The 20,589-nt window shown below is 42.8% G+C and overlaps 1 protein-coding gene across 2 annotated transcripts in view; it reads left to right on the top strand.

Moving 5' to 3' along the window:
* LOC135221726 (regulation of nuclear pre-mRNA domain-containing protein 1B-like) overlaps nucleotides 1–20,589 on the top strand; it is a 704,809-nt gene that overhangs the window by 633,869 nt on the left and 50,351 nt on the right. The window contains exon 3 of one of the 2 annotated variants that reach the window (XM_064259515.1): nucleotides 895–948. In XM_064259515.1, coding sequence (XP_064115585.1) covers nucleotides 895–948 — 54 coding nt within the window. Of the gene's footprint in view, nucleotides 1–894; nucleotides 955–20,589 lie in introns of both variants that reach the window. The other variant, XM_064259514.1, reaches the window with a different exon arrangement.

The raw sequence follows: 20,589 nt of genomic DNA, 5'->3' as shown, positions 1-20,589 counted from the left end.
TGTCCATAATAGTTATTGTAGAAATGGCAAAGATACCTCTAGGAACTAATTTTTAATTTCCTGATTGATAATGCAGATAAGGCAGCAGTGGTGACAGTCCTTATAAACTGTTTAATTTTATAATAGTGTCATTGGTGAGGTTATCTGCAATCGATTGAATTGCCCGTATGAAACATATTTAATGTAATATTTAACATACATTGTTTTACCAATGTTTGATTGCTCACCTTGAGGTAACTAGTAAAACTAATAGCTGCTGCATGGAGAAAATGAAAAGACAGTGAGAGTGCAGAGCTTCGCGTATGATGCACAAGTAAGACCTTCAATACTTCATTCTGTCAGAATAAGGGCATCATCAACAAAAATGAATATTTTGGAAGGTATGACAGTTGTGTTAAAATTCAGGGCTAGAATACATTTAAAGGCCATGTACAAATGAAGAAATGGAGGAGAGATGTGGCACTGAGCAGTTTAAGAATCGACTGAAACCTTGGAGAGTCCATCTCAAAGATAGATTTTGGAGAGTGGAATTGCATGAATGAGGAGCAGAGAGTTAGAAAAGTATTAGACATGAAAGTAGCAAGATAAGAAATGTAGGAGGTCCAGGAAATCATGGAAGAAGGTGATGGATGAAGCCCTAAACCTGTTTGTAATTTTGGCTGAGAAAACACTGAACTGCTTGTCTAACCCTGTTAGTGGGTTTTTGGCATAATGTTGTTGATGAATTTTTTGTTGCCTAGTGCCATTTATTCATGTTGATGTTTTGTAGACTCTGTCATGTAAATGACTATAATAAACATAGATTATACTGTATAACCAAAGCATTGGAAAAAGTAACATCATCAATTATAGCTTGTGAGTTCTTTATGTTAAGATTTCTGTTAATTTTTACAGGCAGGGCTGGCAGTACTGGAGGCGAAGTTGAAGAAATAAAGAGGAACCATCATGGTAAAAGTACTTATGGCTTCTTATAGTTATTATATTTAGGTGTTCTGGTTGATGGCTTGTGTGTTCATTATTCATACTATTCCAGTAATTGTAACCAGTTCTTGCCTTATTTTACCTAATTTAAACATTCATATTTATTCGAACAAGAATTAATCCCTACATAGGTCAACACTATAAGCATGAAATAACATTCAGATCCATTGTAACATGAAGGCACTCATTATACTACTACGTATATATTACAGTGCTACTATATTATATATAGCGCTTTGAATGTAGGATGCAAGATTAAGTCTAGCCTTATTTTTTACTCATTTTGAATCTGTATAGACATGTATTTAATAGTGAAAAGCATAGTGATAATAGAACATGTGAGAGACTGAAGGAGAATTACTTGCTACTGAAATGGATGACATTTAGGGCAGACCAAATAAGATTAATTAAAAGCAAAACTTTCCTTTGTCTTTTCCAACAAAGCTCTCCAACTACAGTTCTTCAACCTTACTGTGCTTCTGTTTGTGTTTGAGTATAAATATTTCCTGGGACACCTGTGAGTCTCAAAATGTTATTCTTGGTCTCCATACATAATGATGGTAAAGGAAAAAAGGGGCAGAGAAAAAAAGTAATTCATACAATACATGTAGTACATTTTGATTTAGACAACAATGGGAATGGAGTAGAGAGCCTTGTATCTAGAAACTGTCCATCTTGAAATCGTCACTTTTCTGAGAGTGAGTGATATTAAAAAATCAAAGTTATTTGTAAACTTTGACCCAAATTACTGATTCTGTCATTCACTTAAGAAATGAAGGATTGTAATATAATACAGTATTAGTTTAACATTATTCAATGAGGTTTTTGCTCTATAAACATTCATATTCACAAAAAACATAATTTATGTTAGTCCACATTCATAGTCTTTCAAGAATCCCCCATACTGATCCATACATTAAAAAATGATCTGCTGGCAGGTAGGCCACTTTTAACAGCCCCCCCCCCCCCAGGATTCAGGCATCTGAGATTTAAGTCCAAGTCCAAGTACTTGACAATGTACTTAAGTACAAGTATAAATACATTTCAGCAGATTTTTTTATTATTATTAGTGATATGTTTGATTTAAAATCAGTAGCAAATACTATCTAATAGAAATCCGCTTGGAAATATCTAATGGAGAATTGGTGTTATACTAAAGGAGGCTTTATAAAGAGAAGCCTCCCAAAAGGATATACCCAGGTAGTTCTCAGTATGTCAGTGAACCTTATCTCATAGGGCCAAATGAACAAGTTTAATGAACAAGTAAACAAAATTGCTGTACCCACAGGTTAAGGTAATGAAAACATGATTTTTTATTTTCAATTTAATTTGACAATGCTATTTTTAATACTGCAATACAAAGTAGATTTCCACCACAAAAATAAAAGTGATACTGTTCAGAATAGTTTAAACAAAATTATGTTTTTCAGGAATGCTGTAAACAAAATTATACTTTTATTTTCAGAAAAGTTCTAGACAAAATTATATTTCTCTCTGATACGATTACCACTTCTCTATTATTTACTTATAGGATTTATCATAGCATTTTACAAACATCACAGACTCAAAAATTCTTGTCAGTAAGATGACATCTATCTGGGCAAAATACTTTTCCTGCAAAACTGAAAATCTTTTCTACTGGGGATGAAGAAGCAGGGACTGATATGACAAATTTTTAATCAATTTGTATTTTTCATATCTAACAAACCTTGTCTTAACAATAGGATAATCTTCTAGAGTAGCTGGAAACCAATTAAAAACAATCAAAGATTGTAAAACAAGGTATGTGGCATCTGGCAACTCAGGCATGTACAAAGCTGAAGTTGGTCATCGACCAAGCTAGAAACCCCGTGATACACCAGTCTTTCTTTTACTGCCTTGGAGAGTGGTGTATCACCTCGCTCTCCTTTTCCAAGCCAGTTTTTTCATCGTAGCCTGCACTTTTCTTTTTATCCAGCCCAGAAGTTCTGTGTTGACCTTCCTTGGGACAGATGCTTTGCAGTAGAGACGTCTTTTCTTCTGCATTGTCATCGCTTGCATTATGTGTGATAGGTTGGTCCGTCCCAGAGAGACAGGACCCCTTACTTTGGTTTAGTGTTTTACTTTGTTTTTTAAAGATTTTTGGAAATATTTGTTTTGACATTTATGTTTTTATGTATCTTTTTATCTTTTCACACATGTTTGGGAACTTTGTACTTTTGTGCCACCTTAGCAATAGTTGGAAATGTTTCTCTGCGGTCTTTCTAGTATGCTAGTACATCTCTCTCTTCTGAAATTCATGGCTGACTCGGGTATCTTGGAAATTCAGTATTGACTCCTGGATCTGCGTTACATCTGTTGACTGTTGAACTATGTTACCCATAAAACTAAACAGTTTCTTCCTTTTTGGTTCAACTGAACTATGTAGGTCCTGGTGTATCTTCTGTATGGTCTGTGGCAGGATCCATCTTGTGTGAGTTGCAATATCTTTGGACATAAACTGGGCTGCAGTTATGCAGAAAACTTAAGATCACCCTTTCCTCTTCTCCAGAACACCAATCTAATTTAAATCTTGGATCAAGAATAGCTGCCATTTGATATATTTTCTATTCTTCATATACCTGGAGGCGATTCTGTAATGACCTCTTCAATCCAAATACTAAACCAATGTTATACTTTGATTGTATTTTCTCAAATAAGTGAAACTGGAGCCCTTGCATACATGGAATGATTAGGCCAGAGGAAACAGAATTCTGTCTTTGGGCACAGTTAGTGGCCTCCTCAAATGGCTAAACAAATTTTAGCATGTCATTAAGAATGTTTTTCATAAGTGCCAAGCATTGGTGCACCATCCAAACTGTTCAGCTATTCTAATGGCACTTTCAGAATAGATCTGATCATCTTTAACTGCAAATTCGAACAACCAGCACAACCTGATTCTAATTTTCTTTCTCCTTCTAAAACATCTATTGCTATTGTTGATTCATGCTCTTATGAAACCAATTTTGATGCTTTGCACAGTGTAAATTTAATTGTCCTGCTTCTTTGAAGCCATCTTTTGCGACCAGTTGCAATGTATGTGCAAAGCAAGAATTATGCCAGTAAAACTTCCAACAGGTCAGCAGAATTGGTATTGCTACCATCCAAATCATTGAGATCCTCTTCCTCATCAGTGTCATCATTTGCTTCTGAAGTAGCAGAGAAAATGTAGTGATCATATTAGTAGCATAGTCGGTTATGGTATGTGTAATTTTGGAACTTATATCAAAATCCTTGATGATCTGCGCATGGTATTGCGTGTGGTGTCCATGGAACTGCTTGCAAGCTAGCACACTACATTTTCAATGTAGTGAGCTGTGATTCCTAAGTATATTATCTCATCTGATGGCTAGACCAGATATCAAGTGTTAGGCATAAGGTTTTTGCCCTCTCTAGATTTTTTTAACATTTTCATTCACCTGTGAGAATTTGTCTTGTAGCAATTTATGTGCTATGTGCCCCATGTTTCTTTGGGTCTGACACTGTAATGAAATGTTCCATGGTTGACTGGTTTGTCCCAGGAAATTCAGTAGTGTTACCACAAGCACGGACTCTCTCCAAGAGGAAGCATTGTGTTTCCGCTGGGACAAAGAGAAAAATAAACATTAATATATCTGAATAGCTACTTATAGCATATAGATGGTGGGCCATAAGTCAGGTAATAAATCTGAATAGCTACTTATAGCATATATAGAGGGTGGGCCATAAGTCAGGAACGGGTTTGAGCATTTAATATCTCGTTTATCTTTTATTTAAAACTTGTTATATTTAAATATGTTATAGGAAAATTATGTGAGATTTACATATATCTGTTAGGCATTAGTGATAACATCTTTTTAAACATCTAACTCACCTGGTAGTTATATATATAGCTTACGTCCCTGACGTCACGGCAGAATTTCAAAATCGCGGCAATTGCCGATTGGGTAGTCAGGTGTACCACCTGTGCGCCCTCTACCCAGGTATCTGGAACCATTCCAACTATTCCTCGGATCTTCCTGGCGCCTTACCGGTGACATCGTTGGAATTTCGCTCGTTTGGCCCATGTTTTTTCGCAGTTTACTTGGTGAAGTACACTTTGGCTTTGGCTTTCGCTTGTTTTTGGATTCGCTTTGGATTTCTCTTGACCCTTTTTAGATATTGTTGATTTGACTCTTGCTTGTTTTGATCTCTCTTTTGGATTTTTCAACACGTCTGACTCTTCTTGATTGTGAGAATGTGTGTGAGAGGATGTAAGACTCGGCTTGCTAAAGCCTCGTTAGATCCACATTCGGTTTGTATGAAATGTAGAGGCAAAAGTTGTGAGTTGGATGATAGATGTGATGAATGTTTAGATTTACCTGATAATAAGTGGATGGAATATTACCGCTATGTGTGAAAGCTTGAAAAGGACAGGATCTGGAGAGCCAAGAGAAGTATGTCTCGCTCTTCTAGAGATAGTCAGGGAGTTGACAGTTCTCTCCCCCTTGCTAATGAGCCTATTGATCCTTCTCCCGTAGTGGTAGTTCCAGATCCCCCTACTGATACAGGTAATGATCCAACTTTAAAGGACATTATGGCGGCCATTCAAGCCCTTGGTGAAAGGGTAGAATCCCTCGCAGAAGACAGGGAGAAGTTATGGTCAAATGTGAGAGATTTAAGAAACACAAGTGTCAGCGCTAAAATCAGTGCAAGTGCAGTGGAGGGTGCGGCCGCTTGGACCTGTCGTGCTCCTAGCCCTAGACCTCTTCCAAGCTCACCAACCTCTGTGAGAAGGAAAGTCAACAGGTAAAGGGAGGCGAGAGGTTTTAGCTCCCGAGTGGTCGTCCCCTCGAGCGTACCTGTTGACGTTTCCCAGGACGCTCACCCTCGCCATAGGAAAGGCGAGGTAAAATTGTGCTCTTCTTCGTCGGACGACGCAGTTCCCAGACGGGGCTGGCGTCTTATGTCGGAGTCAAGACCCCTCAAAAGAAAATACACTGTTGAGCAGCGTCGTGAAGTGACGCCTCAGGCCCCAGGATGTAGCCATTAGAGCAGCCCGGAGTGCTTCCCTTCCAGCTCCGATGGTAGCTCTCCTGCTAAATACAGACGTAAATTGTCGCACAGGTGGCTGTCTGCTTCGGTAGGAGACAAAAAGATATCAGACGCTTTTGTGCCTTCGGTGCATGCTTCCCCTCCTCCTTCGGATTGATACTTGTCCCCGGAACATTCTTCCCAACCCTTACGTGACGTGGAGAGAGAGTTGGATGATGTTGCGGCTTCCCCAGTCTGTCCCCAGCAGAAAGAAGTTCCTCGAATAACTTTGCTTCAAGACATGCAACAGAAACTCTCCTCCCTGATGCAGGTCTGGCAGCCTGCAGCAAAGAAAGATGTCAGTAATCGTCCAGCTCAAGAAGTTCCAAGCACTGTAAGTCATCCTGAGGAAGCTTTTGACCTGTGTCGCACAGGCGGCGAGCGTCCAGCAGCAAGTGACCTCAAGGTTCGACAGGACAGCAAGCGTCAAAAGATTGGACACCAGGACGCCCGAGTAGCTGGACGCCAGGACGTCATGCGTCAAGAGGTTGGACGCCAGGACGCCGAGCGTCAAGAGTTTGGACGCCAGGACGCCAGGCATCAAGAGGTTGGACGCCAGGATGCCGAGCGTCAAGAGTTTCGACTCCAGGACGCCAGACGTCAAGAAGATAATAAGGAGACGACGATGAGGAAGCAGGATGTCGCTACTTCGGTCTTAGGACAATCAGAAGAAGGGAACGATGATATCCCCCTTCTCCTGTTAATCCTGTAGAGGACATTTCCGATGAAGAGGATCGGAAGGAACAGCACCCCTCGTCGGACTTAAAAAGATTCATGAGGGTCTTTACAGAAGTTTTTCTGGAGAACTTTATTCCGGCTGCCCCTCGTTCCCCGCCTTCAGAATTTACTCTAGGGAAGGCGTCAAAGAAGGCCATATTTACGAAGATGGTTTTGCCCCGCTCGTCCAAGAGAGCGTTGAAAGTCATGAGGGATTGGATGGAGACTAAGAAGGACCAAGGAAAGACAGTATTCTCGTTTCCTCTGGCCAGATTAGCGTCTAGATCAAGTATCTGGTATGAGACTGGAGAAGCTCTCGGCCTGGGAGTTCCTGCCTCTTCCCAGGGGGACTTCTTGAGTCTGGTGGACGCCTCTCGTCGGGTGGCCATGGGAAAGACTATGGTTTCTTGGTCAACATCAGAGATGGACCACCTCCTCAAAGGAATATTCAGAGCCTTTGAAGTCTTTAACTTCCTGGACTGGACTCTGGGAGCCTTGGGAAAGAAGATGGAGTCTTTCAAGACCGCTGACACCAAAGAGCTGGTACATCTGATGTCATGTATAGATAAAGCACTTAGAGATGGTTCCAACGAGTTAGCGGCGCTTTTCTCGGCAGGAATTCTTAAGAAAAGAGCCCAAATTTGTTCTTTCCTTGCAAATGTTGTCACGCCCATTCAGAAATTGGAACTGCTTTATGCGCCTCTTTCCGCACACCTTTTCCCGCAAGAGTTGGTGAAAGAGGTCTCCTCTGCCTTAGCCCAAAAGGCCACGCAGGACTTAATAACGAAGACAGCGAGGAAAGTTCTGCCAGCGAGCTTCATAACACACAAAATTAAGGAAGAAGCTCCTGTGTCTCAGGTTTCTCAGCCCTTTCGGGGTAAAGCCCTCGGTAGAGGTAACACTAGACCTACGGGAAAGAGGACAAAGAAGAGAGGCTCCAGACAAGGACGAGCAGGGTCTGACGGCACATTTCTTCTGACAGCGGTAGGAGCCAGACTGTCCAACTTCTGGCAAGTATGGGAGAAGAGAGGAGCAGACCTTTGGTCCATTCAACTGCTCAAGGAGGGGTACAAGATTCCTTTCCTGAGAAAACCTCCTTTAGCAGTAAAACCAATAGATCTTTCGGCCAGATACAGAGGAATCCAAGCCGCAGGCGATACAACAGCAAGTTTCTCTGTTGTTGCAGAAGGAAGCAATAGAGAAGGTTTGAAATCTGGAGTCACCAGGTTTTTACAATCGATTATTCCTGGTTCCCAAGAGCTCGGGGGGATGGAGATCAGTACTGGACGTGAGTGCTCTCAACGTTTTTGTACAAAAAACAAAGTTCACAATGGAGACGACGAAATCAGTCCTAGCAGCAGTCAGACAGGACGACTGGATGGTCTCTTTGGATCTTCAGGATGCGTTTGTTCACATCCCTATCCACCCGAGCTCCAAGAAGTACCTGAGGTTTATTTACAAAGAAGAAGTGTTCCAGTTTGGGGCTCTTTGCTTCGGCCTAAGCACCGCTCCTCAAATTTTCACGTGGCTGATGAACAACGTAGTGGGAATACTACACGAGAGGTATCAGGGCCTCACTGTATCTGGACGACTGGCTCCTCAGAGCTCCTTCCTACACTCGCTGCCTGGAGGATCTTCAGACAACAATTCGTTTATCAGAGGAACTAGGCCTTCTGGTAAACAAGCAGAAGTCGCAACTGACCCCATCCCAAGAGATCCTGTACCTGGGTATGAGGATTCAGAGTCAGACTTTTCGGGTTTTTCCGTCTGCGTCAAGTAAAACTGCAGGACTTCCTAAGGAAACGGACGTGCTCTGCGAGGGAATGGATGAGTCTGCTGGGGACCCTTTCCTCACTAGAGCAGTTTGTCTCCCTGGGAAGACTAAACCTTCGCCCACTTCAGTTCCACCTCAATCGGCACTGGGACAAGGGGAAGGAACTGGAGACAAAGTGCATTCCCGTGTCGGAGATAATGAAACAATGTCTACAGTGGTGGAACGACCCCGTCAAGCTTCAGGAAGGCCTTTCCCTAAAGCAGAGGAACCCAGACCTAGTGTTGTTTTCCGACGCCTTGGACTCTGGGTGGGGGGCAACACTAGGAAAGTTGGAGGTCTCGGGCTCCTGGACTAGAGGACAAGAGAGGTTCCACATAAATCAAAAGGAGCTGACTGCAATCTATTTGGCTCTCAAAGAGTTTGAAAGCTCAGTTCAGAACAGGGTTGTGCAGGTCAACTCCGACAACACGACGTTGTTGGCCTACATCAACAAGCAAGGCGGAACCCACTCCAGGTTCCTGTACGAGACGTTGAGAGAACTCCTTCTCTGGGCGAAAGAGAAGAACGTGAGTTTAGTCACACACTTTATTCAAGGGGAAAGGAATGTCAGGGCAGACATCCTGAGCGGGAAGGGTCAAGTCTTGGCAACGGAGTGGACTCTACATCAGGATGTCTACAAGAGCTTGTGGTGGATTTGGGGAAGTTCATGCATAGACCTCTTCGCCACAGCATAAACGAAGAGGCTGGAGACTTACTGTTCTCCCGTACAAGATCCCGAAGCGACTTACATAGACGCATTCCTCATGGATTGGTCACATTTAGACGTGTACGCTTTCCCTCCTTTCAAGATAGTACACAAAGTTCTACAGAAGTTCGTGTCTCACGAGGGCACCAGAATGACTCTAGTGGTCCCTTTATGGCCGAAAAGAGAATGGTTCACAGAGGTACTGGAATGGATGGTGGACACCCTCAAAAGTCTCACTTTGAGAGTAGATCTACTCAAACAACCCCACTTGGAAAGGTATCACCAAAACCTCCAAGCTCTACAAGTAACTGCCTTCAGACTATCGAAAAACTCACAAGAGCTAGAGGTTTTTCGAAGGAGGCAGCTAGAGCGATCGCAAGAGCAAGGAGGTCATCAACCATTAAGGTATACCAATCCAAGTGGGAGATATTTAGAGGATGTTGCAAGGACAACTCTGTTTCCTCTTCCAATACCTCTGTGACCCAGATAGCTGACTTCCTTCTTTACCTTAAGAGGAGACGTAACTTTTTGACCTCGACCATTGGGGATATAGAAGAAGCATGTTGGCAGCTGTCTTTAGACACAGGAACTTGGACTTGTCTGACAATAAAGATCTCCAAGACCTTCTCAGATCCTTCAAAACCACTAAGGAGAGACTACAGTCCTCACCAGCTTGGAATCTAGACGTAGTCCTGAAGTTTCTCATGAGTGATAGGTTCGAGCCTTTGCATAAAACATCATTAAAAGCCCTCACCATGAAAACTCTTTTCTTAGTCAGTTTGGCTACAGCAAAAAGAGTCGGTGAAATTCATGCCTTCAGCAAAACTGTAGGTTTTAGACATGGCAAGACTATCTGCTCTCTACAGCTGGGGTTTCTAGCAAAGAATGAACGCCCATCTCAGCCCTGGCCCAAAGCATTCGAGATTCCGAATCTATCGGATATCGCAGGTGAAGAATTAGAGAGAGTCCTGTGTCCGGTAAGAGCTCTTAAGTATTAGTACCTGGAAAGGACGAAGGATTTACGTGGTAAGTCAGAGGCACTTTAGTGCTCAGTTAAAAAGCCCTCTCTGCAAATGTCAAAAGAATGCGCTATCCTTTTTTATCAGACAATTGATAAGGGAAGCTCATTCGGAATGTACTGACGCGGACATCAAGCTGCTGAAAGTCAAAACACACGAGGTTAAGGCGGTAGCAACCTCTGTAGCCTTTAAGCAGAATAGGTCCCTTCAGAGTATCCTGGACACGACCTTCTGGAGAAGCAAATCAGTGTTTGCCTCGCACTACTTGAAACAAGTGCAAACTCTTTATGAAGACTGCTACATGCTGGGGCCATTTGTAGCAGCTAATTCAGTAGTGGGAGAAGGGACTACCCCTGCAACCCCATAACCCAATACCCTTTTTCTTTCCTTGGAATTATTGCATTTTTATGGTTGTTTGTGGAGATTGGACGCAGTCTTCCACAATCATTGATTTTCAGTCAGGTGGTCATTTTGTTCCTTGGTAGCGCCCGGAACAAGGGTATTGTAGGAGGTCTAGTCACATAGAGGTTATACACCGGTTGACAGCTCCTAGAGGTCTTCAGCCCCCTGGGTGGATCACTGGATCTCTTAACCCCCTTACGCCGATTGGACGTATTAAACGTCGAGATAAATTGTCTCCTGGGTGCCGATTGGACCTATTAAACGTTGAGATAAATTGTCTCCCGGGTGCCGATTGAACGTATTAAACGTCAACATAAAAAAGTTTTTTTAAAAATTTGCGGAAAAATACTTAAAGGCCTACCAGCCGAAAACTTTGAATCACGCGCCTTGGGGGATGCTGGGAGTTCACGGATCAAGGTGCTGTTTTGTTTACAATCGTTACGCAGGCGCGCAAGCGCGAATTTCTTTCTTATCGCACTAAAAAGTATCAGTGACACATCTCAGAAATTATTTCGTCACATTGACATAATTTTTGCACCATTTTAAATTAGCCGTTACATGGAGTATTAGATATGAAAATGTGCGCAATTTCATGTAAAATACAACAAAAAAATACTCATGATTGTAGCTTTTATGAGTTTTGAAATATTTTCATATAAATAACGATAAGTGCCAAAATTTCAACCTTCGGTCAACTTTGACTCTACCGAAATGGTAGAAAAACGCAATTGTAAGCTAAAACTCTTATATTTGAGTAATATTCAATCATTTACCTTCATTTTGCAACAAATTGGATATGTCTAGCACAATATTTCGATTTATGGTGAATTTAACTTTTTCCTTACGTCCGCGCGGTAACTCTTCCGATAAATTTTTTCGTCCGATTGTCGTAATGTTTGCACCATTTTAAAATTAGCTGTTACATAAAGTTTTATATATGGAAATGTGCGCAATTTCATGCACAATACAACTAAAAACAATCCATGGTTCTAGCTTTTATCAGTTTTGAAATATTTTCATATAAATAACGATGTGCCAAAATTTCAACCTTCGGTCAACTTTGACTCGACCGAAATGGTCGAAAAACAGAATTTTAAGCTAAAACTCTTACATTCTAGTAATATTCAATTGTTTGCCTTTATTTTGCAACAAATTGGAAGTCTCTAGCACAAGATTTTGATTTATGGTGAATTTATGAAAAAAAAAAAACTTTCCTTAAGTCCACGCGGTAACTCTTACGAAAAAAATCAGAAATATTTTCGTGCGATTGTCGTAATGTTTGCACCATTTTAAATTAGCCGTTACATAAAGTTTTATATGTGAAATTGTGCGCAATTTCATGTAGAATACAACCAAAAATAATTGAAGGTTGTAGCTTTTCTCATTTTCAAAATATTTGCATATAAATCACGATAAATAGAAAAAAAACCATGTTCAGTCAACTTTGACTCTACCAAAATGGTCGAAAAACGCAATTGTAAGCTAAAACTCTTACAGTCTAGTAATATTCAGTCATTTATCTTCATGTTGAAACAAATTCGAAGTGTCTAGCACAATATTTAGATTTATGGTGAATTAAAAAAAAAAAACTTTCCTTCCCTCCGCGCGCGGATTCTCCGCCGCAAATTCCAAAATGCGTACGTCACATTCTTGTAATATTTGCTCCATTTCATATTAGGCGTTTCATAGAATTTTATATATGAAAATGTGCACAATTTTGTGTAAAAAACAACAAAAAATAATTGAAGGTTGTAGCTTTTCTCATTTTCGAAATATTTGCATATAAAAAATATATATAAAAATTCGACATTCAGTCAACTTTAACTCGTCTGAAATGGTCGAAAACTGCAATTGTATGCTAAAGCTCTTACAGTATAGTAATATTCAATCATTTATCTTAATTTTGAAACAAATTGGAAGACTCTAGAACAATATTTCGATTTATGGTGAATTTTTGAAAAAAACATTTTTTTACGTCCGCGTGTTACGAATTCATGCATCATTTTGTGATAGTATTTTCTCTGTGTTGCTTTGATCGTTTTACAATGTGTTATGCTGCTTGTCGCTGATTGGATGAATGTTGTGTTGTCCGAATCTCTGAGTTTTGTTTTCACACTGTTTCAGAATTGTGATTATACGGCCATAGATTGAGATAAGAGCCAAATTATGTAATGTTATGTAAATACCAGTTGTAATAAACTTAAGTATTAAGAACTTACATCCCAAAGTATTATATAATAGTTAACAGTTATGAAACAACACTCTCCGAAGCTGTAGACTTGAAATGTGTTTCAAACGCATGAACTTTAATGTTTAAATTTCTAGCCAGATTTTTAGCGCAATCATACCATTGGTTGTTTGAAAAAAAACAAAAAAAAAAACATTTATTGTACATTGCTGATGTTGTATAACGCCTTAGAACAAAATACTATCGTAGAAATGTAAGCTTGTCAGAAAATTTGGGGTGGAGGAATTGTGCAAGGAACAGCCGCGGGGTTGACCCAAAGTTGACGTACTCTCAGCGGGAGGTTCAAATGCGGGTTGTGGTGTTCTTGTCCTCATATAATAATAAAGATGTTTATATATCATAATGTTCATTTTTTTGCATTTCAAAACTTGAGTTGCTGTTGCTGTCACCTTAATGATTTCTTTCATTATCTTGCTAAGGCCCTGTGAAGTGAAATATTCAAAAACATTCATTATTATATTACGGCACTGACTGGTAAGCCTACTGCCAGCAGCATGTATATGCCTGGTGTTTGAAGTGCCTTCATCTCTGCTTTGTTCCATATTGTCTCTTGTGGCCATGGCTGAAATAGGTGAAATCGACGACAGTGAGCCAACTGCTCGATAGCCGATTCTAAACTGATTGATGATGACGGTGTGTGCAGACAACTCGCCGGCTGTTCCTTTCTCAACTCCTCCACCCCAAATGTTTCGGCAAGCTTATATTTTCTACGATGGTATTTTGTTCTTAGGCATTATACAACCTTCAGCAATGTACAATAAATAAGTTTTGCTTTTTTCCAAAGCACCAATGGCACGATTGTGCTAAATATCTAGCTAGAAATTTAAACATTAAAGTTCATGCGTTTGAAACACATTTCAAGTCTACAGCTTCGGAGAGTGTTGTTTCATAACTGTTAACTATTATATAATAATTTGGGATGTAAGTTCTTAATACTTAAGTTTATTACAACTGGTATTTACATAACATTACATAATTTGGCTCTTATCTCAATCTATGGCCGTATAATCACAATTCTGAAACAGTGTGAAAACAAAACAAAGAGATTCGGACAACACGACATTCATTCCATCAGCGACAAGCAGTTAAGTGCAAGTTTGCCAGGTTTAAAAAAATCTACTATAGTGTACAATACAAAGAAAAAAAATTAACTCGTTAGCTTTAACCGTTTTGCTCACTGCGCGATTTGAATACAATTATATGTGAAATTTTGTTTTCGCGCTATCATATACTATCGCATTATTTATATATGACAATTATATTTTTTTTTCATTTCTGATGGTTGCATACTAAACTTCAGGCAATGACAAAAAAAGGAGCCAAAAATGAACTCTAAATCTTGAAAACCAAGCGCGCTGTGATTTTTTGAAAAAAATATTTTTTTCCGCTTCGGCGCTCACTCCGAGACCCCCCGGCATACGGGAGACGATTTTTATTATACCCCTTCGGCGTTAAAGGGTTAATAAGTAAACAAAGTTTTCCCTTTATGAATAAAACATATACTGTTCAATGTCTTTGTTTATGTTGACGGCCATCATTTGCAGCGCTGATGCTTGGGTGATTTGAAAACAACGCTCAGGTACCAATTCATGTTATATGGAAATTTTTGCGTTTTTTAAACATTTTTCACTTTTCTAGCTTGCACTAAGACGAAAACATGTTAATTAAACGTGTTAATTGATAGGTCACTACTTCATTCAGTAATGTTTGGCAAATATACAAATATTAATTTATTGAAATTATTTCATTCAATAAGATATAAAAACCAATCAAAAGTGAAATGAACATGTTCTTTGTGATATGATGACAAATTGGTAACTTAACCATTGATGATATAGTTGATTAATGTATATCTTTTAATGGGGGAAAAGCAGGCCAATATACTAACAAAAGAGGCAGAAATAATTTACTGAATGCACTTATCTAGTATAATAACACAAACGGTACAAAAATGTTAGTAAAATTTTAGTGAATGTCTTGTTCGACAGCTGTAAACCAAGTTCGCAACAAAAGGGAGAACAAGATTTATTTATCGTATGTCACTAATAACAAAACACATAAGCTATATGCAATAGACCTAATATATACCACACCATCGTTAAGCAAGAAAATAGCAAAAACCCTTAAGAGATGAAAAACATTTGCTTTATTAACATGTTTATAACATTGTTGCCTAATGTCTAAACCTGATGTAATCATGCATTTCATATTTTACATGAAAATTTTTTCACTCCTCTAATAGTTATTATTGAATGCAGATGTGGGAATAATTTAAAAGTATGTAGTGAATAATACTAGGCCGTAAAACACCCAAGATGTTAATGAAAACATAAATTTTGTACATGAACTTCCCTGCCAGATATATACTTAACTTAGGTCTCTGACGTCACGACAGAAAATTCAAAACTCGCGGCACACGCTACCGGTAGGTCAGGTGATCTACCTTACCCGCCGCTGGGAGGCGGGTGTAAGAACCAGTCCCCCTTTCTTTTCAGATTATTTTCTGTCGCCGGCTGGACAACACCTGTTGTTCAGTCCTTACGATAGTTAAAATTCGTTCTCGTTGCCGACGATTTGGATTTTGGTGAAGTACCCTTTGTTTGTTGGCTTGGCATACGCTTTTGGACTGTTTTTTGGATTTTTCTTTTGGATTTCTCTTACATATCTATAATCATGGATGATTCTGAAGTTAAGAAACCTAGTTTATTTAGGGTTTGTTCAGAGAAGGAATGTAAAGTTAGGCTTCCTAAAGCTGCATTAGATCCTCACTCGGTATGTACATCTTGTATGAGGGAATGAATGCTCTTTTCTTAACCCTTGCAAGAGTGTGAGAATTTGGATGAGGATGGTTGGAAGGCTTGGCTCTTTCTTCTTATGTGAGAAAGTTAGAGAAGGATAGGGTGCGCAAGGCTTCTTCAAAGAGTTCTAGTAGATCGAGGGTGAGTGAAGTTGACGCTGAGAATCCTGTAGTAGAAGTAGTTCCTTCTCCAGTTTCAGCCCCTGCGCCTAGCTTTGAACCCGAAGATCGTTTTCGGAAGTTGCTTCTGGAGAGCCTCGATCAGGAGTAAGGAGAGCCTCGCTCGCTCTCGACAATGTAAAGAGTGATGATAGTGCAAGTGATCAGTGCAGTGCCCCTAGTGCAGTGGAGGGTGCGTCTGACCGGCTCACTAACGCTTCCAGGCCTAGACCTCTTCCAGACTCCCAGACCCAGTGGAGGAGGAAAGTCGAAAGCCGCAGGAAGGTTAGGGAGAACCCCCACCGGTCAGGCGTCCCCTCGGCAGTTCCTGTTGCTCGTTCCCAGGCTGCCTTGGATCGAACAAGAAGGAGTTATTGCGCCAGTGCTTCTCGTCATCTTCGTCGCCTTCTCCTCAGCGTAGATGGAGCGCCTCGGAGTCGTCTCGCCCTCTCAAGAGGCCCTGGAAGGATCCTTGCGCCCTTCCTTCCAGCCCCGAATCCTTCGCGGAAGAGCCAGAAGTGGAACGCAAGAGAACCAAGATTTCTTCCGGTTACGCTTCTCCTGTTCGCTCTCGGGACTTCGTCCCCTGTAGAGGAGTTTAAGAGATCTCCTGCGCGTATCCTGGCGGGTCTGCAGGCGCAGATTGCGGCTTTAGCGGAGTCTATTGCCGGGACTTCTCATCGTCGGAAGGACGCCTCACTTCCGGTGAAGAAGTCTAAGAACGTTCCTTCGGCTAAATCTCCTTTGGCTAGAAAAGCTTTTGAGCCTGTTAGTAGGAGGTCAGAAGTGCAGGCTGGAGCTCGGGATCTTTCTCCGAGTAGGCTCTCCTCCCTTCCCAGCGAGAGCTGTGAGCATGTAAGGCGTAAGGAGCCAGACAGGCTCTCTCCTCAGGATTTCCGCTCCTCTTCAGTTAGGCGTCAAGAGCTTGACAGACGTCAAGAGCCTCGTTTTCGTCAGGAGCGAAGGAAGAGTTCTTCGCCTGGTGGCCACTCTCCTTTTGACGGACGCTCGGAGCCTAGTAGTGGTCAAGAGCTGAGGCGCCAAGAGCCTAGTAGGCGCCAAGAGCCTGGTAGGCGGCAACGGAAGTTTTCTCCTCCGTTAGATCACTCCCGATTGGATAGGCGGCCTCAGAGCCTTGTAAGCGCCACGCTTCTGACAGGGATTCATCTGTGGATGTTTTCTCTCCCCGTGGCAGGCGTCAAGAGCCTGGCAGGGGTTTTGAGCTCAATAGGCATCAAGAGCCTGGCAGGCGTATTGAGGATGGCAGGCGCCAAGAGCCTAGCAGGCGCAGAGAGCCTGATAGGCGCTCTCCCTTATCCAGACGCTCTTCTGTGGAGTTAGAATCTGTTTCCGACAGGCGCTCTCCTAGTAGGCGCTCTCCTAGTAGGCGCTCCCCAAGTAGGCGCTCTCCTAGCAGGCGCTCCCCAAGTAGGCGCTCTCCTAGCAGGCGCTCTCCTAGTAGGCTCTCTCCTGGGAGGCGCTCTCAAAGTATCGGGCCTCCACTTGTAGGCGCTCTGCCTAGTAGGCGCTCCCAAGTAGGCGCTCTTCCTAGCAGGCTCTTTCCTAGTATGGCTCTCCTCCTGGGAGGCGCTCTCAAAGTAGGCGCTCTCCTGGTAGCGCTCCAGTGTAAGCGATCTCCCGGTGGTTTTTCTTCCAGTAGACGCTCGCCTAGTAGGCGCTCTCCGAACAGGCGCTCTCCAAGGATTAGCTCTCCTCCGGGCAGTAGAGCTTCTAGACGTCATTCTTCGGAAGAATTTGTTGGTGATTCCGAGGAAGATTTGCCCAAGGATGCTTCGGTTTCTTCGTATAAGAGACTTACAGACCTCCTCTTGCAAGATTTTGGGGAGTCTCTTTCGGCCGTTGCTCCTCCGTCTCCTCCGTCCTTATTTTCAACGACCAATACGGCTAAGAAGTCTTCAGTCGTTAGGATGAAGCCTACAGTGTCTATGAAGAAGGCTCTGAAAAACTTTGACGACTGGTTGCTTTCAAAAGAAGAGAAAGGCAAGACAGTTTTTTCTTTTCCCCTAATCCAAGCTGACGGGTAAGATGGGGTTCTGGTACGAGTCAGGAGAGCAGCCCTTGGGTCTAACTCTTCCCTCTTCTGCAGACTCGGACTTCTCTTCGTTGGTTGATTCCGCACGTCGCTCGGCGCTGAATTCTGCGAAGACGACGTGGGGTATGAGCGAGTTGGATCACCTTCTGAAGGGAATGTTCCGAGTCTTAGAAGTTTTTAACTTTCTTGACTGGACCCTTGGAGTGTTGGCTAAGAGGACTCAAGAGCAAGACACTCTTTCGCCTGAAGACCTCCACGCAGTTCTGTCTTGCATGGACAAGGCAGTGAGAGACGGGTCCGGGGAAATTGCTTCACTTTTTGGTGCAGGAGTGGTAAAGAAGAGGGCCGTTTTCTGCTCTTTTCTTACCAAGGCGGTTTCTCACGCACAGAGAGCTTCCTTGCTGTATTCACAGCTTTCCCCGCAACTCTTCCCCAAGAAGACTAGTTAATGATATCTCCAGCTCGTTATCAGCAAAAGCGACGCAGGATATGCTAGCTCGCTCGACTAGAATTCCGAAACCTTCGTTTCAGCAGAAGACGAAGAAAGAGGCTCAAAGTAGGCAAGAACCCTTTGGAGGAGGACCTTCGTCTCGCTCTTCTCCAGAGGTTCGAGACCACCTAGAAGAGGAAGGACCTTCTCCCGGTCTATTAGGGCCAAGAAGTAGTTCGTGTCCTCCAGACAACTGTGGGTGCCAGACTTCTGAACTTTTGCAGATGTCTGGGCACGAAAGGGGCGGACAACTGGTCCCTCGCGATCATCAAGAGGGGATACCTCATTCCCTTTATCTCGAGACCACCCTTGACCACCACTCCAAGGGCACTGGTGGCCAAATATACAAAGACCCACTAATGAATCAAGCACCCTCGCTCTAGCGGTAGAGCTGATGTTAGAGAAAGAGGCAATAGAGATGGTTCAGGACCCTCTTTCAGCGGGGTTCTACAACCGTCTGTTCCTAGTTCCCAAGAACTCAGGAGGATGGAGACCGGTTCTGGACGTGAGCGCCCTGAATGTCTTTGTGAAGAAGAGGAAGTTCGCTATGGAGACGACGTCATCAGTCTTAGCAGCTCTTCGTCCCGGGGGACTGGATGGTGTCGCTGGACCTTCAGGACGCTTACTTCCATGTAACCCGATCCATCCTTCTTCTCGCAAATTTCTCAGATTCATGTGGGGGGAGAGAACGTTTTTCAGTTCAGGGCCCTATGCTTCGGCTTTCCACGGCCCCCCCAGTATTCACAGGACTGATGAAGAACGTTGCCCAGTGGCTTCATCTCGAGGGAGTGAGGATTTCCCTCTACTTGGACGATTGGCTTATCAGGGCCAAATCCAAGGAGAAATGTCTGGAGGACTTACGAGTGACGTTTGGTCTAGCAGCTTCTCTGGGTTTGCTAGTGAATTTCGAGAAGTCACAGCTAATCCCCAGTCAAGAGCGTATCTATCTGGGGATTCTGATGGCTTCTCAGGTTTTTCGGGCGTATCCGTCCCCAGAGAGGATAACCCGAGGTTTGGAGAAGGTAGCAATCTTCTAGAGAAAGATGTATGCACAGCGAGGGAGTGGATGAGTCTGTTGGGGACACTCTCCTCGCTGGAGCATTCGTTTCTCTAGGAAGGTTGCACCTCAGACCCCTACAGTCTTCCTGACGAGGAACTGGGATCGGAAATCTCAAGGTCTGGACTTTGCGTTCAAGATTTCGCAAGAGATAAAGGAGGATCTACGTTGGTGGCTAGACCCTCTATTGTTCAAGGAAGGCCTTTCCTTGCAGGTTCGGAACCCCAACCTAGTGTTGTATGCAGACGCTTCGGACAAAGGTTGGGGAGCTACTCTCGGGTCGAGAGAAGTGTCAGGCACCTGGATGGGGGATCAGGTGTCCTGGCACATCAACAAGAAGGAGCTAACAGCGATTTGGTTAGCTCTCAAGACCTTCGAACCCCTCGTAAAAGGGAAATATGTTCAGATCAACTCCGACAACACTACAGCCCTGGCTTACATTCGGAATCAGGGGGGTACTCACTCTTTCTCCCTGTACGAGACAGGGAGATCGCTCCTCTTGTGGTCAGAGGAAAGGAACATAAGGCTTCTCACCAGGTTCGTACAGGGAGAAAGAAATGTCAGAGCGGATCTGCTAAGCAGAAGGAATCAAGTCCTTCCCTCAGAGTGGACTCTGCACGCGGACGTATGCCAGGAGCTGTGGAGGACGTGGGGCAGGCCCCATCTTGATCTATTTGCGACCATCCAGGATGCGCGGATAGATCTATACTGCTTATCCCCTATTGCAGACCCAAGAAGAGCAGTGGCAATAGATGCATTCCTGATGGATTGGAGGAATCTGGATCTTTACGCGTTCCCGCCTTTCAAGATTATAGGGGAAACGTTAAGGAAATTCGCAGCGTCAGAGGGAGCAAGGATGAAGTTGATAGCTCCGTTCTGGCCCGCCCACGACTGGTTCACAGAGGTACTGGAATGGCTGGTGGATGTCCCAAGATCCCTACCTCTAAAAGTCGATCTGCTCAAACAGCCCCACTTCGACAGGTCACAAAAAACCTCCCCGCTCTCAGTCTGACTGGATTCAGACTATCAAGAGTCTCGTCAGAGCTAAGGGCTTTTCGGCAAAGTCTGCAAGGGCTA

Source organism: Macrobrachium nipponense, chromosome 3 (genome assembly GCF_015104395.2).
Source record: "Macrobrachium nipponense isolate FS-2020 chromosome 3, ASM1510439v2, whole genome shotgun sequence".
Lineage (NCBI taxonomy): Eukaryota > Metazoa > Arthropoda > Malacostraca > Decapoda > Palaemonidae > Macrobrachium > Macrobrachium nipponense.
Note: the sequence above shows the minus strand (reverse complement) of the source record. Positions and strands in the feature narration are given on the sequence as shown.